The sequence below is a fragment of the Osmerus mordax genome, chromosome 16 (genome assembly GCF_038355195.1).
Source record: "Osmerus mordax isolate fOsmMor3 chromosome 16, fOsmMor3.pri, whole genome shotgun sequence".
NCBI lineage: Eukaryota > Metazoa > Chordata > Actinopteri > Osmeriformes > Osmeridae > Osmerus > Osmerus mordax.
The window spans coordinates 10158177-10176652 of NC_090065.1; the positions used below are offsets into that span (position 1 = coordinate 10158177).

At 42.8% G+C, this 18476-nt stretch overlaps 3 protein-coding genes across 3 annotated transcripts; 1 reads left to right on the forward strand and 2 right to left on the reverse strand.

The window, feature by feature from the left end:
• Positions 1-4199: 4199 nt before the first annotated feature.
• On the forward strand, positions 4200-6088 carry LOC136959421 (uncharacterized). Its single transcript, XM_067253752.1, has 4 exons — positions 4200-4346; positions 4511-4816; positions 5019-5300; positions 5477-6088. The coding sequence occupies exons 1-4, from the start codon at positions 4268-4270 to the stop codon at positions 5599-5601; spliced, it is 792 nt and encodes a 263-aa protein (XP_067109853.1). The 5' UTR covers positions 4200-4267; the 3' UTR covers positions 5602-6088.
• An 829-nt stretch (positions 6089-6917) lies between these two features.
• Positions 6918-10806, reverse strand: LOC136959356 (SLAM family member 6-like). The gene is made up of 6 exons (XM_067253668.1): positions 10743-10806; positions 9034-9339; positions 8565-8846; positions 8030-8122; positions 7545-7588; positions 6918-7343 (listed from the first exon to the last, which is right to left on the reverse strand). The coding sequence occupies exons 1-6, from the start codon at positions 10795-10797 to the stop codon at positions 7149-7151; spliced, it is 975 nt and encodes a 324-aa protein (XP_067109769.1). The 5' UTR covers positions 10798-10806; the 3' UTR covers positions 6918-7148.
• Positions 10807-13847: 3041 nt separating this feature from the next.
• LOC136959089 (ATP-sensitive inward rectifier potassium channel 10) lies at positions 13848-18476 on the reverse strand. Its single transcript, XM_067253311.1, has 6 exons — positions 18448-18476; positions 16581-16926; positions 16032-16243; positions 15549-15680; positions 15190-15367; positions 13848-14257 (listed from the first exon to the last, which is right to left on the reverse strand). Exons 2-6 carry the CDS (start codon positions 16924-16926, stop codon positions 13848-13850), a joined length of 1278 nt encoding a protein of 425 aa, XP_067109412.1. The 5' UTR covers positions 18448-18476.

Below are 18476 nucleotides of genomic sequence, written 5' to 3' on the forward strand. Positions count from 1 at the left end.
TCCAGTGTGTTTGGGTCTGATGACCAGGCAGTAGAGAAGGAGGTAGATGAGGAGGAGGGCAGTGAGGATGTCCACCAGGATCACAGCGGGCCCCAGCAGAGACATGGGAGAGTAGACCAGCTCCTCCGTGCCTGGAGAGGAACACGCGCACACACACACACATGTGCACACACACACGTGCACACACACACACACACATGTGCACACATGCACAAGTGCACATGACCACACGCATGCAAACACACATGCATATGCACGGATGCACGCACATTCATACACACACATACACACACACATGCACAGCTCCACAAACACAAACACACAGTAACACCTTTGTCATTGCTTTGCTTTTACAGAAGAATGCTTCACTTTTATACCTCCGCTTTGATCGCCAAGCACAGCGTTTAGACCATTGCCAAGTGAGGTATTCCGGTATCGGCGTAGCACCCGGTGAACCAACGCTCCGACACTCACAGACGTCACTCATGCGGCCCCACCGGCTCCTGGCGCTGACCAGGTTGCTGGCGTTGCAGGCCACCGTGCCGTCGGCCCCGGTGACGCCCAGCAGCAGCTGGGGCGTGACAAGGACCGCCAGGTCCTGGGTGCAGCCACCCGGGTCGCAGGTGTAGGCCACGGAGCTGGCCCCGGCCGCACAGCTCACAGACACGTTGCAGTAGCCCTCGGTGGAGTTGAAGTAGAGGAGCAGCATGGTGAACTCCAGGTCTGGGACTGCCTCTGGGACACAGGAGAGACCAGGGGGGGTCAGGGGTCAGCATCACATGTTACCAAAGGGAATGCTGCAAGCATGTTGTACTATCACTCTAGGAGCAATATACCAAGATCGCAAGCCATGTTTGAAAACATTACGAAATGCTACTCAATGCCGTGTATGTTCACTTCAGAACACCGACAGAGACCATGGTTACCACGGTGCAGACACTCACCATGCACGTGCAGCTCATGCTTAGCCACGTCCTTCTCATACCCACGGTGGTCCGTCATCTTGGCGCTGTAGATCCCGTTGTCCGTCTCCTGCAGGTTCTTCAGAACCAGAGTGTAGGTCTTGGGGTTCAGGTCCACCCGGTTCTCGTACTCCTGGTAGACCTTCAGAGGGTTTTTGGACTCGTTGCTGTAGCGCAACACGCTGTGCGTGAGGTTGAACCTCCAGAAGATGTACTCGATGTCCATGCCCTCGAGGCTGGCCTGAACGTCCAGCTGTACCGAGCCCCCCTTGACAGCGAGAATGGGGGCGTCTGCACTGTCCACTGGGAGGGGAGACACAGTTGCAAGGGATTTTTGTTTGAATACAACAGACAATTAATTACAGATTAATTACTGTTTTTTTATTCCAGAAATGCCAGGGTGTTGTCACGGGTTACAGTATGGAATGGTAAAACAGCCACGTGAAGTGTTTATTTTATGAGCCATGAGTTTACATGATGTTGGCTACTATTGATCTCCACAGCGGATCTTTAACATTTATATAATACATTATTTTACAAAGTTTATAGAATAAACCATGACTTTTACTTTGCCATGCACCTTGCTGAATCAAATGGTTGACTGTTACTGTTACAGATATGGTTGGTGATAAGTGAGTAAGACATGTTTTTGAATACAATAAGACCTGAGTGAGTTTTGACTCCCTTATCTTCAGATTCCCTCAGTTTTTCCCCTCCTGTCTGGAGAAGGACTAGGTAAGAATATCCATGGGTCCACATCTCATCAAGCAGATTACACATCATAGCCTGGGTTATCAGCGAGCAGGTGTCACCCGTTTTTCTATCAGACAGTCTAGTTGTTAGGATTTGGTTTCGTATTCGTAGGATCAGCGTCAATAGAGATGTAGGAAAGCACAGGGTCCTTTGTATTCCGTATGTGGCATGCCGTTCACGCGGCCCTTCTGCTAACCTCTGTTACTCCATGTTCCTTATCCTGTATTACCAGTATTTGTTGTCAATATTATTATACTACAATCAAACTTTCCTCCCTAAAGAACGCATCCCTCATCAGAAGAGGACAGGGTGTGCAGGAGGGATGTTCTAAGAGACATATGTAAAGTCTATTTTAACAACCCTGGTCTATTCACAGAGTACAAGGGTGTGGTAAGAAGAAGAGTGTGCTCCGAGATAACAGAAATACGCATGCAAGCTTTTTTTAGCTTATCATAGATGTAATCTATGTTCTAAGTACTTATATGTTATGTTATGCCAGGTTGCTTTGCGTTGTCTTGTCCCAAGAATTTCAGTGCCCAGTCTGACCTTGTGTTGTTCTATGTATCTGACAATTAAAGACTTGAACTATTTGCACATGCTTCTATTCAAAAATAAACTGACAAAGAAGCTTTTACCACCACCCCTTCCCACACAGAGCACACATACATCACATCAATGTACTATGAAAATGTTTGTAAAGATAATTCAAGTGAAGGCCTACCTGGCCGCAGGATGACCTCAAGTGAAACAGTACAGAGAAGAAGAAGGAGCAGAGATGTTGCAGCCATTTAGCAAGCTGGTCAGTCAGCAAGCCAGTTAAGTCTACTGCTTGGATAGAGGGTTCTTAAAAGGAAAGACACATTTTTACCAGAGACTAAAACCATGTGTGAGTTCTAACCCTGGAAAGGAGGGAGGGGTGTCATAAGTCATGTGATGAACCATGGACCCCCGGACTCCATCCATGGAAACTAGTCCTCTAGTACCCTCATGTGAAACAACATTATGGGCCATTTGCAATGTGATTTTAGTTCCTCTTAAGTGTCAGAAAAACTGAATGGGAATGCATATAACAACGCTTCTGTAAAAGTGTGAAACACTTCAGCCTCAGATCTTGACAATGTGGCAGTGCATTGCAGTTCAAACACAAGTTCCACAAAAAATATTTGGGTTAATTATTTTGCTCTTTTTTAAAGTTGACAAAAAACATAAACGTATAACTTTAATTTGAGCTGGTCCCATTATATGTAATATTTTATCATTGCATCTGTTTGGTTTAGCAACTGTATATTTCTTACTGTCATGCATGAACATCATTGCTGCCTTTCATTTCTACTAGCCTAACTTTTCCCTGCATTAGTGTAGCCTGCACAGCTTCATGTATACAAGTATGGCCTCTAGACCTCATGTATTTCTAGAAACTACAGAATGCACCATCGGTGTTGAACAATAAGAAATATACAAATATAGACACACAAAGAGGAAAACCAAACACACACAGAACATGTTTTCTGTGTCCATAAAAGGTGCCAGATGACCAAGCTGTCCTGTCTTGTTCTTGTATGACTGACCAACATTGGAGTATTGCCAGACTGGCTACTGCACCATCTGACCAGACACAATTCAGTGTCTACATGATTTGATGAAATGAGTGCCTGGGTGAGTTGCTTAACGTACCAACAATGTACATGGGCAGGAAGTCCAGAGGAATGTATATGGGAGAAATGTGACAGGCGTTTAGCCAGCAGGCTGCCTGCATCTAGTCAGGCAACTGACTGACAGCTGAGGATGTAGGATGGAGCTTCTTATAAGGGAGCGTGTTTATAACCAGACAGATCCTGACACAGATTATCAACCCTGGAGGGGAGGAGTCCACAACCCTGGAGGAGTTTTAACCCCATGTAATAAATCACATCTGGATTCATACTGTAGACAATACAGTACAGTCACGTAAAGTTGCCATGACACAATGATAGTGATAGTAACTGCACGTTACAATCGAAAAAAAGTTGATATCTGAAGAACAGTACAAGATTGATCAGACTTTCTTTCATATTCACTGTCAAACAAGTTGTGTGTGAAACCTTGAGCGACTTTGCGGTCGTTTACCTGTTGCCTGCATTCAGCTTCTGGGTGTTGCTAACATAGTTTTGAGGAAACGACCATTGGAAACAAACAACTTCAGGCCGCTTGAGCAAAGCTCATCTTTAGTGATGGCCATGTCTATAACCACACATAGCTGTGTGGTTATAGACAGGAAGTGCACAACAGCAAAAACAGGAAGCAGCTTTCAACAAGATCCACTTTTAAAATATAAAGCCTACCTCAACACATATTCATTAAAGTATAATGACTCCAGTTAGATGATCAATGACTTAAAGTCATGCATGTGCATCAAGAATTCCCTCAGATTCAGCTAACATGTTTTGGCCTTCAACAAGGTCTGACCGAGTATTGCTGTATTTCTAAAAGTCACAGTGAGTGTCATCAGCACAGACCAATAAGAAACCACCTCAGACACACAGACGTAGTAAACGGAACACATTAGTCCAGAAATGTCACAGACCACCAAGATGTCCACGATGGCTTTCTTTCTGCTTTTTAGTTTACTTAGCAGTATTGGACCATTGTCAGGTAAGTGTTGATCCATTCTGATGATTAAACCATTGGATTAGAGTACGCAGTACTTTATTGATTCTTTTTGGGTTATTTGCACTGTCATCTATATGAGTTTGTAAATCAATTCCACAATGGACAGTACAAATTTTGAGTTCATGAGCTCTATGTTTGTTCCACAGTTTACTCTGAGGAGACCCCTGTGTTTGTACTGAAGGGCCAGGATGTCCGTCTGGAACTCAAGAAGCACGTTAATCAGGATGAAATAATAGTATTAATATGGAAATTTAACGAAGACGTTGTTGTGAGATATGTCCCTATGTCAGAAGATCCTGTCTTAAAAGAATATAAAAACAAGGCAATATTTTCAAAAGAAAACTTCTCCCTGCTTATCAAGAACCTTCAAGAGGCAGACAGTGGATCTTATAGTGTAACAGTGACACGTTCAGTTAAAGAGATCAAGAACTTGTATTTGATTGTGGTTCAAGGTAGGTTTTGTTCTTCCCACTTTACATTACAGAGATATATCAATAAATGAAACATGAGCTATCTCTAGGTTACTGGTCACTATGAAAGTAAGAAGAGTTTGATACACATATTGCTGTTTGTACTTTTACAAATATGGAAAAGACAAGAAAAACATTGCAACTTTATGTGTTACTGATCCATAGTGTTTGTGTGTGTTTCCAGACAAAGTTGACCCACCAGTGCTGACAGTAGCCTGGAACACCTTCACTGCTGACTCCTGTAACATGACTGTGACCTGCAGAACTCTGAACACCTCAGTCTCCTCCACCTGTAACAACATCACCTGCTCTCAGGTGGGAGGAGACAGAGGAGGGGTCGTGACCTCTACTGCTCCTCTCCTTATCTATGTATCTGGGGGGTCCATCATCTGTAACCACAGCAACCAGGTCAGCTGGGCAGAAGATACCAAAGAGATTAAAGCACTTTGCACTCTTTACCCTACAGGTAAACCTTGAAACTGTACAAGCACACTGTCTTTCTCATTCTTTCACACACACACATACACCCTCACCTAAATACAAAGCAGAGAGTTTGAGATTGCAATCCCCCTCCTTTTTTTCATAAATGCAGAAAGTACTGATCTTCACCATCTCTGTACTGTTTGTGTGTTTTGTTTTCAGGGATGCCCCCTGTTGGTGTGTCTGTGTACATGCTGAAGATCGTGCTGTTCTCTGTGGGCTTGGTCCTCATGGTCTCTGCCCTCCTCACGGTCCACATCATGGAGAAACTCAGCAAGAAGGACTGAACTGAAGTCATGTGGCATGTTTAGTATGAGGATGCCTCATTAAAGGTGGTGCTTCTACCTAAAATGACAAGAACACTTATCCCAGAATCTACTTTTTTTGCATTACATCAACAAGTTAATGTTGTCACGTCTAATGGAAGTATATTCATCACAAATAATCCAATCTTTTTTTTTCTTTTTTATGTATATGATATTATAATTCTTCGTTTGTTTTACCAATACAGACAAATGCATGCAGTGTCCTGTATGCTGTAAAGCCTGTAAAGGCCTACTGTGCAAAACCAAATAGTTTATGTTTAATGGTCTATTACATCATACATCTGTTGTATGATCAATAATATCCCTAATAAATAAATGCACACCTTCTCTGTGATAGCTAATGTGCTTTTGGACATCTCGAGAAAAACGTATGTACTTTTTTCCATAACTGTGGTTGACAGTTATAATATGTACTAATGTCACTGTCATTACAAAAACAATCAATAAATCAATAACAAAAAAAAGTCTAAATGCAATAAAGTTAATACAAATGACCATGTGCTAGCTCTGAGAATGACCCCTGGTGAAGTGAGACTGAAAAGTAAACATGGATGCCTGAGAAAGATGGAAACAGTGTTTGACCAATCAGATACTAACCAATCAGAGTATCAACCCAGGAGCAGGGAAAGGGTAACTTGAACCCTCTTACATCAGGTCATGTCACTGTATTTCAGTGTGTCCCACTGAGTGATGAGATGTGAGAGCCGAGAAAGTGACAATGCCCTTTGACCCCATCTATTATAGACAAAAACTGGAACTTTAACACAAGTTGGTCGACAGACTCAGGTACTGGTTTGAGCATTTTGCTTTTTACTAGACACATTAATCTTCAAAGAATGAATTCAACATTGAGCAACATAATACTGTCTCACAACATATCAGCAAAACAGAACCAAAGGTGAAGGCAGCAAGCAGAATAATTAGATAAACACTTTATGGTATTACACTTGGATGCAAACAGTCATTCTTTTAGCAGACACTTTCATGCAAAACAACGTATGGAGGGGCATTAGAACATGTGCTATCTTAAACATCGGTCTAATGCTTAACCACTGAGCCATACTTATCCCTGAAGACAGTAGCAGCAGTAAAGACAAATGTAAAAGCATAAAATAAATGTTTGACAATGGATGCTTTTTGAACTTAACTGAACTGTACCGTAACTTCATTGTACCGACACATTCATTGTACAATACAGGATTTTATTATTTACATAATAATCACAACTGGAATTCAAATCATTAACTTGATCAATAATTGACAGTTTGTTGTTACAGTTTTGTAACAACTTAATGATCAAATGTATTCTTTATTTTCAAGCAACTTTTAGGCTTTTAATTCTTTCTTCATTCTCTTTCTTTTAAACATTAAATTATATTTACGTACCGGAATGGAGAATACAATATAAGTTAAATCCACAACACTGCACCAGCTTTCCTTTTCAATCAATTGTTAAATAAAACTACACTTCAAGCAATATAATGATCTTCCAATTCCAAAAGTTATATTTAACTAGTGCTAGTACGCCTGATGGTTTTTTTCGTCACCTGAGCGTAGATGCTGTTAGGGAGTTGTGTGGCGTTGGCAGTCATCTCCATGGTTTCAGGGTCCTCAGGCTTAGGGTGTTGCACTGTGCTGTAGATGGTTGGTGGGCAGCGGTCAGCTGACTGATCAACAGGAGCCCCCTGGGCTTGAGGAGAATTCTGAAACGATGTAGAGAATACACATGCAGTCACTAGTAGCATTGTGACTACTGTATGCAACTTGTATGGGTCCAGAGATGATATAAATATTGTTTCATCATTTCCCAAATGTTCAATGTTCTTTAAGTCAGATTTCCTTGGACTGCATAATGACTCAGAATTCCATGTCAGTTGTTTATTTTCCTGTCAATTCTTACTTACCTGAACAGAGTCATATGTTGAGTTTATACATTCAGTTCTTGTCTCTGAAACACATCCAGAAACAAAGCAAGTCTCTCATTTTCTGTGTTTGTTGTTTCTAATGCCAAGACCACATGACTGATGATATTGACCTCAAAACTATTTCCAATCTCCATGGACAGTATGTACCAGTATATTCAGTTTATCAACTGAGTGAAACAATTTGTCCTAAGTTGATATCCTACAGTACATTTTAAAAACAAAATTACTATGTTCAGATGTTTCTGGTACCTTACTTGGGAGAAGGAAATCTTGAAATATATAAGATTTGAATCACAAAAACGTGTTGAGTTATTTAATCCATGCACTTTTATGGTGACAACATGTGTTACTTGCCTTGTTTGTCAATCTCAGAAAACAATTGTATATCCCATTTAAGTATTGGTTTACAGTAACAACACAGTAGGTACAACAGGCTATAAAAATGTAGTATGTCATTTACTTACTTTTCTTATAATGGCACACATAAACACCAGCACACATCAGAAACACAGCAATTGTGCTTCCTGTGACAGCAAAAATACGATTTAGTGGCGGGTCTGCAAACACAACAACATATTTGAGGTAAGACCTACTGAACACTTTGATGCTTTAATCATCCTTCAGTGCAAGCACAGGGAAAGTGTGTGTGTGTCACAGGCCAGGAATAACCGTAGATCAGATACACCTGTGGCGAATTAGATAGGGAGTGTTGGATTGGCTGTGTTCTGATACATAATACTGCAATGGTTGTTTGTGAAGGAGATGTGGTTCGCCAGGCATGCTGACTGATTTTTATTGTATTGGATCTAACTTTGTAATAAAGCATTGTGAGCCATTACCTGTCCTGGTCATCCGTGTTGGGGTTGTGTGCTAGAGATTTACAAACCCTGTAGTGGGTGGAGTGGTCAAGGCTTGTCCTATTAGTGGGCAGGCACTTGACATGTGCATTTGTATGTGAAGGAAAGAGAAAGACAGTGTTTGTATGGTTGCCAGGTTTACCTGTAGGGTAAAGAGTGCAAAGCCCTTTAATCTCTTTGGTATCTTCTGCCCAGCTGACCTGGTTGCTGTGGTTACAGATGATGGACCCCCCAGATACATAGATAAGGAGAGGAGCAGTAGAGGTCACGACCCCTCCTCTGTCTCCTCCCACCTGAGAGCAGGTGGTGGTGTTACAGGTGGAGGAGACTGAGGTGTTCAGAGTTCTGCAGGTCACAGTCATGTTACAGGAGTCAGCAGTGAAGGTGTTCCGGGCTACTGTCAGCACTGGTGGGTCAACTTTGTCTGCAAACACACACAAACACTATGGATCAGTAACACAAAGTTGCAATGTTTTTTCCATATTGGTAAAAGTACAAACAGCAATGTGTGTATCAACCTCTTCTTACTTTCATAGTGACCAATAACCTAGAGATAGCTCATGTTTCATTTCTTGATATCTCTAATGTAAAGGGGGAAGAACAAAACCTACCTTGAACCACAATAAAATACAAGTTCTTGATCTCTTTAACTGAACGTGTCACTGTTACACTATAAGATCCACTGTCTGCCTCTTGAAGGTTCTTGATAAGCAGGGAGAAGTTTTCTTTTGAAAATATTGCCTTGTTTTTATATTCTTTTAAGACAGGATCTTCTAACATAGGGACATATCTCACAACAACGTTTTCGTTAAATTTCCATAACATCACTATTATTTCATCCTGATTAACGTGCTTCTTGACTTCCAGACGGACATCCTGGCCCTTCAGTACAAACACAGGGGTCTCCTCAGAGTAAACTGTGGAACAAACATAAATCAATTATTATTAAATACAAGGTTTATTAAGCATGAGTGAACAACACTTGAATCCATGGATGATTCAGTAATGCAGCAGCAGTCATGTCAGTGACTAGTGAGGTGAGAGTGAACCAATGAAGGATGTACAGTAGGTCTTGTTAGGGACAGTTGTGGAAGAAATTGGGATTTCCTGTGTGCTTACATTAATCACTAATCAATAGAACTAGTCATTGGATACTAGTTAGTACGTTTATCATGTAAGCTTGCTATTAATAACAGTAGATTGTGTCTATGTGTCAGGGTTAATAGATGTTCGTGATCAGGAGAAAGTACTGGGTAAACGTCCTTTGTCATGACTACAAGGAGAGTGCCAACTATGATCTCTCTAGTCTGAGTGGTCATGTGTTGGGAGCTGTGAAGCGCTTCCTCTGAGACTGTTGTAACGTCATTACTGCCTGACTGTCACTATCTATGTTTACATTCCTGTGCCCTATAAAAGATGGTCCTCCGGCTTTCGGAGCTGAGAGAGACCTGGTTGAGACCTAAGCTTGGTGTTGTGTTGTCATTTATGGTCAGAAGACTGGTTTTCTCTCCCAATCTGCAGATTGATAAATACGTATTAAAATCCAGAACTCAACTGAACTTAGTCACTCCGTTTATGAAGAGACGGACAAACACTTTCTTCATCACAGTGTTAGTCAATCCATCTCCAAGTTGTACTTTGGTGGTTTGTAGTTCTCGTTTGTATTAGTTTGTAATACTTATATACATCTATTTTAATTATGCAGGAGTAAGGAGCATGTGTATGTCATCGGCTTGTGCATTTATTTCAAGAAAGAACTTCATGCATTTTAAAAATAAGCATTATAAGGAACATGTGAACAATATGAGCTGTGAACTTTAATTTCACAGCTTAATTTCCACGCAGCAAGTTCCTGTTTCCTGTCATTTTCTGTCGATGACAAGGTTTATCTGAATATTCACACGCAACTTCATATATATTTAAGGACATACTACACATATTTTCCCTTAAGTTAACACATACAATATGTTGTGTAGCTCACCGTATAACCTGAACAATTTATTTTACTATGTTTTATTGATTCTCTCAACTTAACCCAAAGAAGAAGAAAAAATGAAACTATCAGTCAATACACTGAACACTTATTATGATGGCCAAAAAGGTTTTGTTCACACATTATTAAAATAATTGCAAATCCCTTAGTTGATAACAGCCAGTAGAATGAGAAGAAAAAACCTGTTACAAAATGTAGATGGGAAACTATAGTTAACGGCAGTTAACATGTAATCATATGTAAATCATTAATAAATCTATCATTGAAACAAGTCATATTGTCAGTAACAGCAATACTGTTAAGGTACATACATATGTACGTTCTTACCTTGTTTATAGACAGTAGTTAGAGCTAGAGCTATGTAGAGATGATGCAGAAACATCTTTATTGTAATGCGTAAATCAGGAAATAAGTCAACTTCCTATTCCGTCTGTACTGCCTGCAACCACACTTTTTAAATCCACGTGGTCATAACTGCTTATGAACTACGTATAATGAATACTTAACAATTATATGATAATTATTCACATCATAATTATGTGAATACATAACCACCCTCAGTTTAGCTTTAAGCACAACATAGTACTGACCTATGTATTTATTCTCTGAAAGAGGCAGTAGACACATATAGAAGGCAGGGCTCTACTATGCTTAAAGGGTTTATTGATGTGTCCGAAGCATTTGACCGCATCCACCACTTTAAGCTGTTTAACCCTTGTGTTATCTTCGGGTCATTCTGACCCATCAGTCATTGTGACCCACCGTCGTATTGCGACCAATTTACCGCATACAAAAACAAAGTGAAGCATTTTCTTTTAACCGTTGGTCTGTCTCAGACACCCCACATTGCAAAGGTTCAAATAAAATTATTTGTTTTTGTATTGGGTAAAATTGGGTAAACACAACAATGGTTCGTTATGAACCTTTGGGTCATATGACCCGAAGGCAGCACAAGGGTTAATAAGCTCAAGATTAGGGGTGTGCCCAGTAGCTTAGTACGCATCCTAGCTTACTGGTATGTGAACCAGAGCATGAGAGTAAGATGGGGGAGCATCTTATCTACCCCTTTTAAAGTTGGTAATGGGGTCCGGCACCTCCACCCCTTTTCAATATCTATATGGACGACCTTTCCAGGCAGCTGGGGGGATACAGAACAGGTTGTATGATAGGTGATTCCCTGGTCAACCACTTTTTGTATGCAGACAACCTAGCTTTACTATCCCCTAGTAGCAGTGGGTTTCAACAGCTGCTTAACATCTGCTCTAATTATGGGTCGATTTTGATGTTAAATATATGCCAAGAAGAGCGTGGTAATGGTCTGTAGAACTAAGGATGACATATTAAGTTCCCTGCCTTTCATCTTTCTGGGCAAACTCTGGGAGTGTTCAATAGTACCGAATATTTAGGGCACATTATTACAGATACGTTGGAGGATGATGCCGACATGTTCAGACAGAGGGGATTGCTCTATGTCCAAGCTAACATGTTAAGTTAGAAAATTCCACCACTGTACATTTGATGTTAAAATTAATTTGTTTAGAGCCTACTGCACCCCTCTCTATACAGCTCCACTCTGGGTAAATTACAAGAAGGAGAGCTTGCGTAAATTGAAAGTAGCCTATAATGACCGTCTTAGAATACTCCTGAAGAAACCCAGGAGTACTAGAGCCAGTGAACTGTTCTGTAATATGGGTCTAACCACCTTCATGGCCTTGCTGAGGAACCTTACTTTTAAGTTTATGAGTCAGCTGGACTGTTCTACAAATGTTATAATTGATCTGATGACAGACCCTGGCCGCAGCTCTGTCAAGTACACATCTAAGATCTGGGAACACTGGCATGAGTGCCTTTTTTACCCCTTCTTTCCTTGTATATTTCTATGTAATTAATTGTTTGTATGTATTGTTTTTTTTTTTTACCATGTGGGCCTTGAGCCTGTAATAAAGTTTATAGCCATATCACCCTAACCCCTTTCAAAGGGACCCTTATTAAAGTAAAGTGTTGCCAAGTTGTTAGATATAATGATTGTTTTGTTTTTCTGTGGGCATGTTACTACTCCTAGACCCATTATGTATCTAGACAATTATTTAAAGATTTTATTAATGACAGAAAGGCACAGTTCTCACATGGCTCAACAGATATCAGCAAACATACAGGGGCTTGACGTGCATGATTAAATGATACTACAAACACACCTAAAATCATTATCATCCAACCTCTTTCACTGGACATACTTCCACCTTCACTATCATCATCATCATCATCATCATCATCATCAACTTTACTCAGATTCAGTATCCTCTTAAGACTTCTACATGATTCTCTCTGCTCATCATCCCAAAAGGATACAAATATTATTACACATCCAAGATTAGTTCATAGAATTCCCCCAAAACATTACACATAAAACAATGTCCTTTCAAGATTAAAATGTAATTAATTATACAGCCACATACATATTTCTGAGCAAAGAATCTTGATCATGTTACATTGGAAGTGCTTTTAGGCCAGCAGATTCCTCTGCTATGGATTCTTCTAAATATGCATTTGCAATGAGATAATATTAAATTCTGTGCTTACATGCACAGCCGCAAAACAACTCATTAAACTAACCTATGAACTAAGAGTGAGTCAGCCCAGTTATAACAAATTACCTAACTTTGGGAACTCATATACTGTTATACAGTCAAACAGAAAATGTAAGCAATTATAAAAGCTGTTTCAGTGAAGTTAAAAGTTATGTTATATATATCTACATTCCAGTGAGAAGTGCTACAAGTGTTCCTAAGGTGCAACGGAACATAAAGTGCTAACTCTGCTGTTTTGAGAATAACAGAAATATCTGTGCAGACAATGCATAGTGACACCATCAAGAATGTACACAGCACCTTCAAAATAGTCAAGTTTACTTGAGGTCTACATTCTTTGTTGTTGTCGTACAATAGTGTAATATCTTTTTCAAAGTGCTTTCAGCTAAAATTAAAACTAAAATAGATGGCACATACCATTCAGGAAATCATCAGAAAGCCTACAGTGTTTTATAATTGTGTTTTCTTATGTGTGAAGGTGTATGTAAGGGTAGCCTGGTAGGGTCAAAATGACATGGTTTATTAAAAAGATGTGAAAACAGCATTCAAGGGGAACTACCCCCTTCCCATTTCTGAGTATTTACAAATTACTTATAGTAGTGTACTTATGTAGTTAACAGACCCTGCTTGAAACTCATGTGTGTTTGTGCGCTTTTGTGTGTGTGTATATGTGTCAGTATGTATGTGTGTGTGTGTGTCGGGGGCGTGGGGGCAGTCCCTTCATGTGTGCATGTACATAGATTACATGCTAATAGGGGTGTACACCCCTGTCTGATGTTTTGTGTGTGCACGGATTAACACATCTTCACTTGACCCCAACCCCTGACCCCTGACCCCTCACCCCTCAAACATTACTGATGCGCACGCTGAGCGGGCTACTGTCTCTCACCCTCCCCCTGCCCCCCCCCCCTTCCTCCCCCCTCTCCCGGTAGCTCTGCTCCAGGCGGATCTTCTCCGGGTCCGCGCCCTCCCCGCCTCCCCCACCCTGGTAACCGTGGTGCGGGGAGCCCGACGAGGACGACTTGAAGACGGGCGTGGTCTTGGTCTTGGCCACCTTGTCGAAGAAGGCGAAGTCGGCCACGTACTTCCCGGAGGGGGAGAGGGAGACCACGGGGGGGAACTCGTAGCCCCACAGGATCTCGTCGGGGAGGTAGGAGGTGCGCACCTGGCAGGTGGCTGAGGTGGGCTCCACAGTGGCACTCATGATCACCAGCAGCTCAAAGTCAGCCAGGTCCGGATCTGTCCATCCACCACCTTGGAGGGGAGAGATGACACAGACAAGACAGAGACAGAGAGAGAGAGAGAGAGAGAGAGAGAGAGAGAGAGACAGAGAGAGAGAGAGAGGGAAGTGAGACAAGGAAGTTAAAAACCTGAAAAGCAAAAACTTGAAAGTTGCCACTTGATTGGAAAAGCGCAGGCCTAATTAATGCTAGCCTCATGTTTTAGATTTACATTTCTCCATTAAGCAGACACGTTTATCCTAATCGACAGTTAGTGCATGAGCGAAAAAGAATGAAGCGATGAAGGAGGGCGATGAAGGAGGGCGATGAAGGAGGGTGATGAAGGAGGGTGATGAAGGAGGGTGATGAAGGAGGGTGATGAAGGAGGGCGATGAAGGAGGGTGATGAAGGAGGGCGATGAAGGAGGGTGATGAAGTAGGGTGATGAAGGAGGGCGATGAAGTAGGGTGATGAAGGAGGGTGATGAAGGAGGGTGATGAAGGAGGGTGATGAAGGAGGGTGATGAAGGAGGGCGATGAAGGAGGGTGATGAAGGAGGGCGATGAAGGAGGGCGATGAAGGAGGGCGATGAAGGAGGGTGATGAAGGAGGGTGATGAAGGAGGGTGATGAAGGAGGGTGATGAAGGAGGGTGATGAAGGAGGGTGATGAAGTAGGGTGATGAAGTAGGGTGATGAAGTAGGGTGATGAAGGAGGGCGATGAAGGAGGGCGATGAAGGAGGGCGATGAAGGAGGGCGATGAAGGAGGGCGATGAAGGAGGGTGATGAAGGAGGGCGATGAAGGAGGGTGATGAAGTAGGGTGATGAAGGAGGGTGATGAAGTAGGGTGATGAAGGAGGGTGATGAAGTAGGGTGATGAAGGAGGGTGATGAAGTAGGGTGATGAAGGAGGGTGATGAAGTAGGGTGATGAAGGAGGGTGATGAAGTAGGGTGATGAAGGAGGGTGTACCCTTGGCAGCCCAGGCCCTCAGGGGGCTGAGGTCGTCGATGATGTGGTAGAAGGTGAGGGGCAGGATGAGGAAGGGGCTGTCGCTGGACATGTCCACCTGGAAGGGCACGTTCCTCTGGTCCAGACGCACCGTCTCCCCCTCCTTGGTCAGGGACGTCTGGAGCAGCTTCCCGCTCACCTGAGACCAGACAGTCAATATGAATGAGAATCTCCTCACTCGTAAGCTGCACAGAAAATATGATTTGTTTTGATGGATGAATGGATCATTTATCGGTCGTGTTAACGGGTGTGGGAAAAAAAGAGATTAAATGAGACACACAGCACATGCCAACCACACACACAAAGTTGGAGCTTCATACCTGGCAACCCAACAGGAGGCTCTTGCGCATGTTGGCTACCCGGATCATGAGGCAGGGCCGGCCCTCGTGACTGGACACCACGGCGTGCTGGCTGAACTTGACGGTCTCACCTCTCTTCTTTGGCCGAGCCACCTAAATAGGTGGCAGGGGGAGGGGGGGGGGGGGGGTGGTTCACTGAGCAGGTCTCTGTCTGAGTGTACTGGAGTGTGGATTGTGGTCGGGATCAATTCCATTTCCGTGCATGCTGAGTCAGCTAGGTTGGAAGTCAATTTGGGCCAAGTTCCACATCTTCAGGACTGTGTACTTAACTCTTAACTGCATGACGTTGAATTGCATTTTCTAGTTACCTTAATTAAAAAATATGAGTCGCACTGAGCCCGCACTAAATAAAGACAACACACCCGTAGACAAAGATCCCAACACAATATGATGATGAATCTGCGAGAGACTTCTTCTTCGTTCCCGTGTGAGCCATACCCTTACCTTTGCCAAGAAGGTTCCAGTGATGAAGATCTCCATCACCATGGTGATGACCAGCTGGAGGATGAGGAGGATGATGGCGGCGGGACACTCCTCGGTGATGCAGCGGAAGCCGTAGCCAATGGTGGTCTGCGTCTCCAGCGAGAAGAGGAAGGCTCCCGTGAGGGTCTGCATCTGCATCACGCAGGGGGTGTGGTTGGACGGTGGGTCGAACTCTGGGGGGGTGGAGGGAGGGTCAAAGGGCTCGTGAAAAACTCACCTTGTGTGTTTCAGTGATGTACAAAGGGTTACGCTGTTTAGTTTAGCTTCACACCAAACAATGGAAAACAGATTCGGTTTTTGTTTGATCTTCACAGGGAACTTCCGTGCTTCCCTTACAGTACGTCTAACAGAACAGACCTTTGTTCATGTGTAATAGGGTCTAAATTGAGCTGGGGATGTTTGTGTGTCGAGTCCAGCACCTACTAATGGTGTTTCCCTGGCACATCAAACAGCTAAAACAACACTTATGTCGACTGAACATGTTGGTTGTGGTTCACCCTCCTGTCTTACCAATTAGGTCTCCATGCACCAACGCCACAAGATACCACAACATCCCAAACAGGAACCAGGTCCCGGCGAAGGTGGCGGTGAAGAGAAAGAACTTGTAGCGCCACTGCATGTCCAGGAAGGTGGTCCAGAGGTCACGTATGTACAGGGCGCTCCGCCCACTGATGTGCTCGATGCGCACGTTGCTCCGCCCATCCTTGGAGAGCACACGCCTCCTTCTCCGCAGGGTCCCGCCCCCGCCCGAGCTCCCGCCGCCCAACAGGGGCTTCAGTATGTCCGTTTGCGTCTGGGAGTGACACACCTTCTGGGGGGAGGAGCTACGGGAGGAAGGGGGTGTGGCGGATGTCATCTATAAGGAATACAAATGTAGTAGATACTAGATTATGTCATTGATATGGGAAGGTATTCAGACACATGGAAGATACGGTTTAGATATGTTGTGTGGTTAAGTTGACAGTTAGGGTGTTTTTCACACTCATACACCCTGGTGGGAAAAAAAAGAATGAATGGTGTGAACTGATTTATCGTGTCAGGAAACGGGGTGAAAGAGGAAGTCAGACATGGCTTAGTGAAACAAGTCAGTTATAAAAAGGCTTCTGCTCAACTGGCTGCACCACAAGAGCTGTACTGAACCAAAGCCTGTTGTTTGTCGAAAATAAAATAAAAGCAGCATTTATCTTAAGTCTCGTAAGTTTGGGTGTCATGCAAAGTCAAGTCACACCCACAGCAAAGATCGGGGTCAAGAAAATTATGCATATGAGAGAATGAACTCCTCTACAGTGGAAACAAAGAGCAAACCCACAAACACCCACTCACTTACTTCCAGCGCACGTAGACCACAGATGGAACATGACAGTGAAGAGTAGAAGAAGAGGGGAGATTGAGAGAAGGAGATGAACGATAAAATGATTAGATGTGCAGAAAGAGGGAGAGAGTCCAGGAGCAGGTGCAGAATTAGGATGACGGGATGTACATTATCCAGACACACAATAGATACTTGGGCTCGTTTGTGAGTGTGGAGAAACGAGAAATGGACACGATTCAATTAAGGTAAAGAAAGTGAGAAACACAGAGTTTATCTAGATGAAGTAAAAAAAAAGGCTTCAATGCCTGTGCCAGCTTGGGAGACCTTTAGTGGACAAAGAGTGAACTTCTGACTGGAAACAAGAGACGCTGATAAGAGTTGGTCCGGGCTGGGGCCAACATTTCTGGACTAGAACCACAAATGTCCTGTCCCTTCCTTTTCAGCCTCTTCGGTATCTTCCTCTTCTCTTTCTATCTCTCTTTCTCTTTCTATGTTCCTCTCTCCCTCTCTTTCTCTCTCTTCCTCTAAATGTGTTGTTGCTGTAAGCGTATGCTCTCAGTCACCACACTGTCAGGGGTACACTGAGAGCTTTGTCGTTCACATTGACTAAATAGACCCATACACACACACTCGCTACACGTACACATTCATGCATACATTCCAACCTGCATGCACACACACAAAGTATATCTCCAAAATGCATGCCTACACACCCACACACACACATACACACACTGTGACTGCTCAAATAAACACCCTGCAAGAAAATAGCTCAGATACAATGCAGATCTTATGCAAGTCATTATTGTTAATTACACAACACATCTCTGATTATGCAATGACGGGCCTCTCCTAATTACAATGACAGTATTGAAAACTTGCTCTCTCAATCATAATTTTGTTCCTCTTGTAATCACTGCATCTCTTTCTCTCTCACACACACACACAATCCTTTGCATTCTCTTTTACTGAGGGCATGCTCTGTCTCTGTCTGATTGACAGTCAGCAGAGTAGCATTACTGTAAAAGTAAAACGTTTGAGTCTGATAACATTTTGCAAACTAACCTTTCCAGCAGGATATATTCCATCTCCAT

Coding starts and splice junctions, on each gene's coding strand:
- LOC136959421 (XM_067253752.1), top strand. CDS start 4,268: ATGTCACAGACCACCAAGATGTCCACGATGGCTTTCTTTCTGCTTTTT. Junction 4,817..5,018: donor GTATTTGATTGTGGTTCAAG/GTAGGTTTTGTT, acceptor GTGTGTTTCCAG/ACAAAGTTGACCCACCAGTG. Junction 5,301..5,476: donor TTGCACTCTTTACCCTACAG/GTAAACCTTGAA, acceptor TTTTGTTTTCAG/GGATGCCCCCTGTTGGTGTG.
- LOC136959356 (XM_067253668.1), bottom strand. CDS start 10,797: ATGTTTCTGCATCATCTCTACATAGCTCTAGCTCTAACTACTGTCTAT. Junction 9,340..10,742: donor AACTACTGTCTATAAACAAG/GTAAGAACGTAC, acceptor TTTGTTCCACAG/TTTACTCTGAGGAGACCCCT. Junction 8,847..9,033: donor GTATTTTATTGTGGTTCAAG/GTAGGTTTTGTT, acceptor GTGTGTTTGCAG/ACAAAGTTGACCCACCAGTG.
- LOC136959089 (XM_067253311.1), bottom strand. CDS start 16,926: ATGACATCCGCCACACCCCCTTCCTCCCGTAGCTCCTCCCCCCAGAAG. Junction 16,244..16,580: donor GGTGCATGGAGACCTAATTG/GTAAGACAGGAG, acceptor CCACCCCCCCAG/AGTTCGACCCACCGTCCAAC. Junction 15,681..16,031: donor CTGGAACCTTCTTGGCAAAG/GTAAGGGTATGG, acceptor CCACCTATTTAG/GTGGCTCGGCCAAAGAAGAG.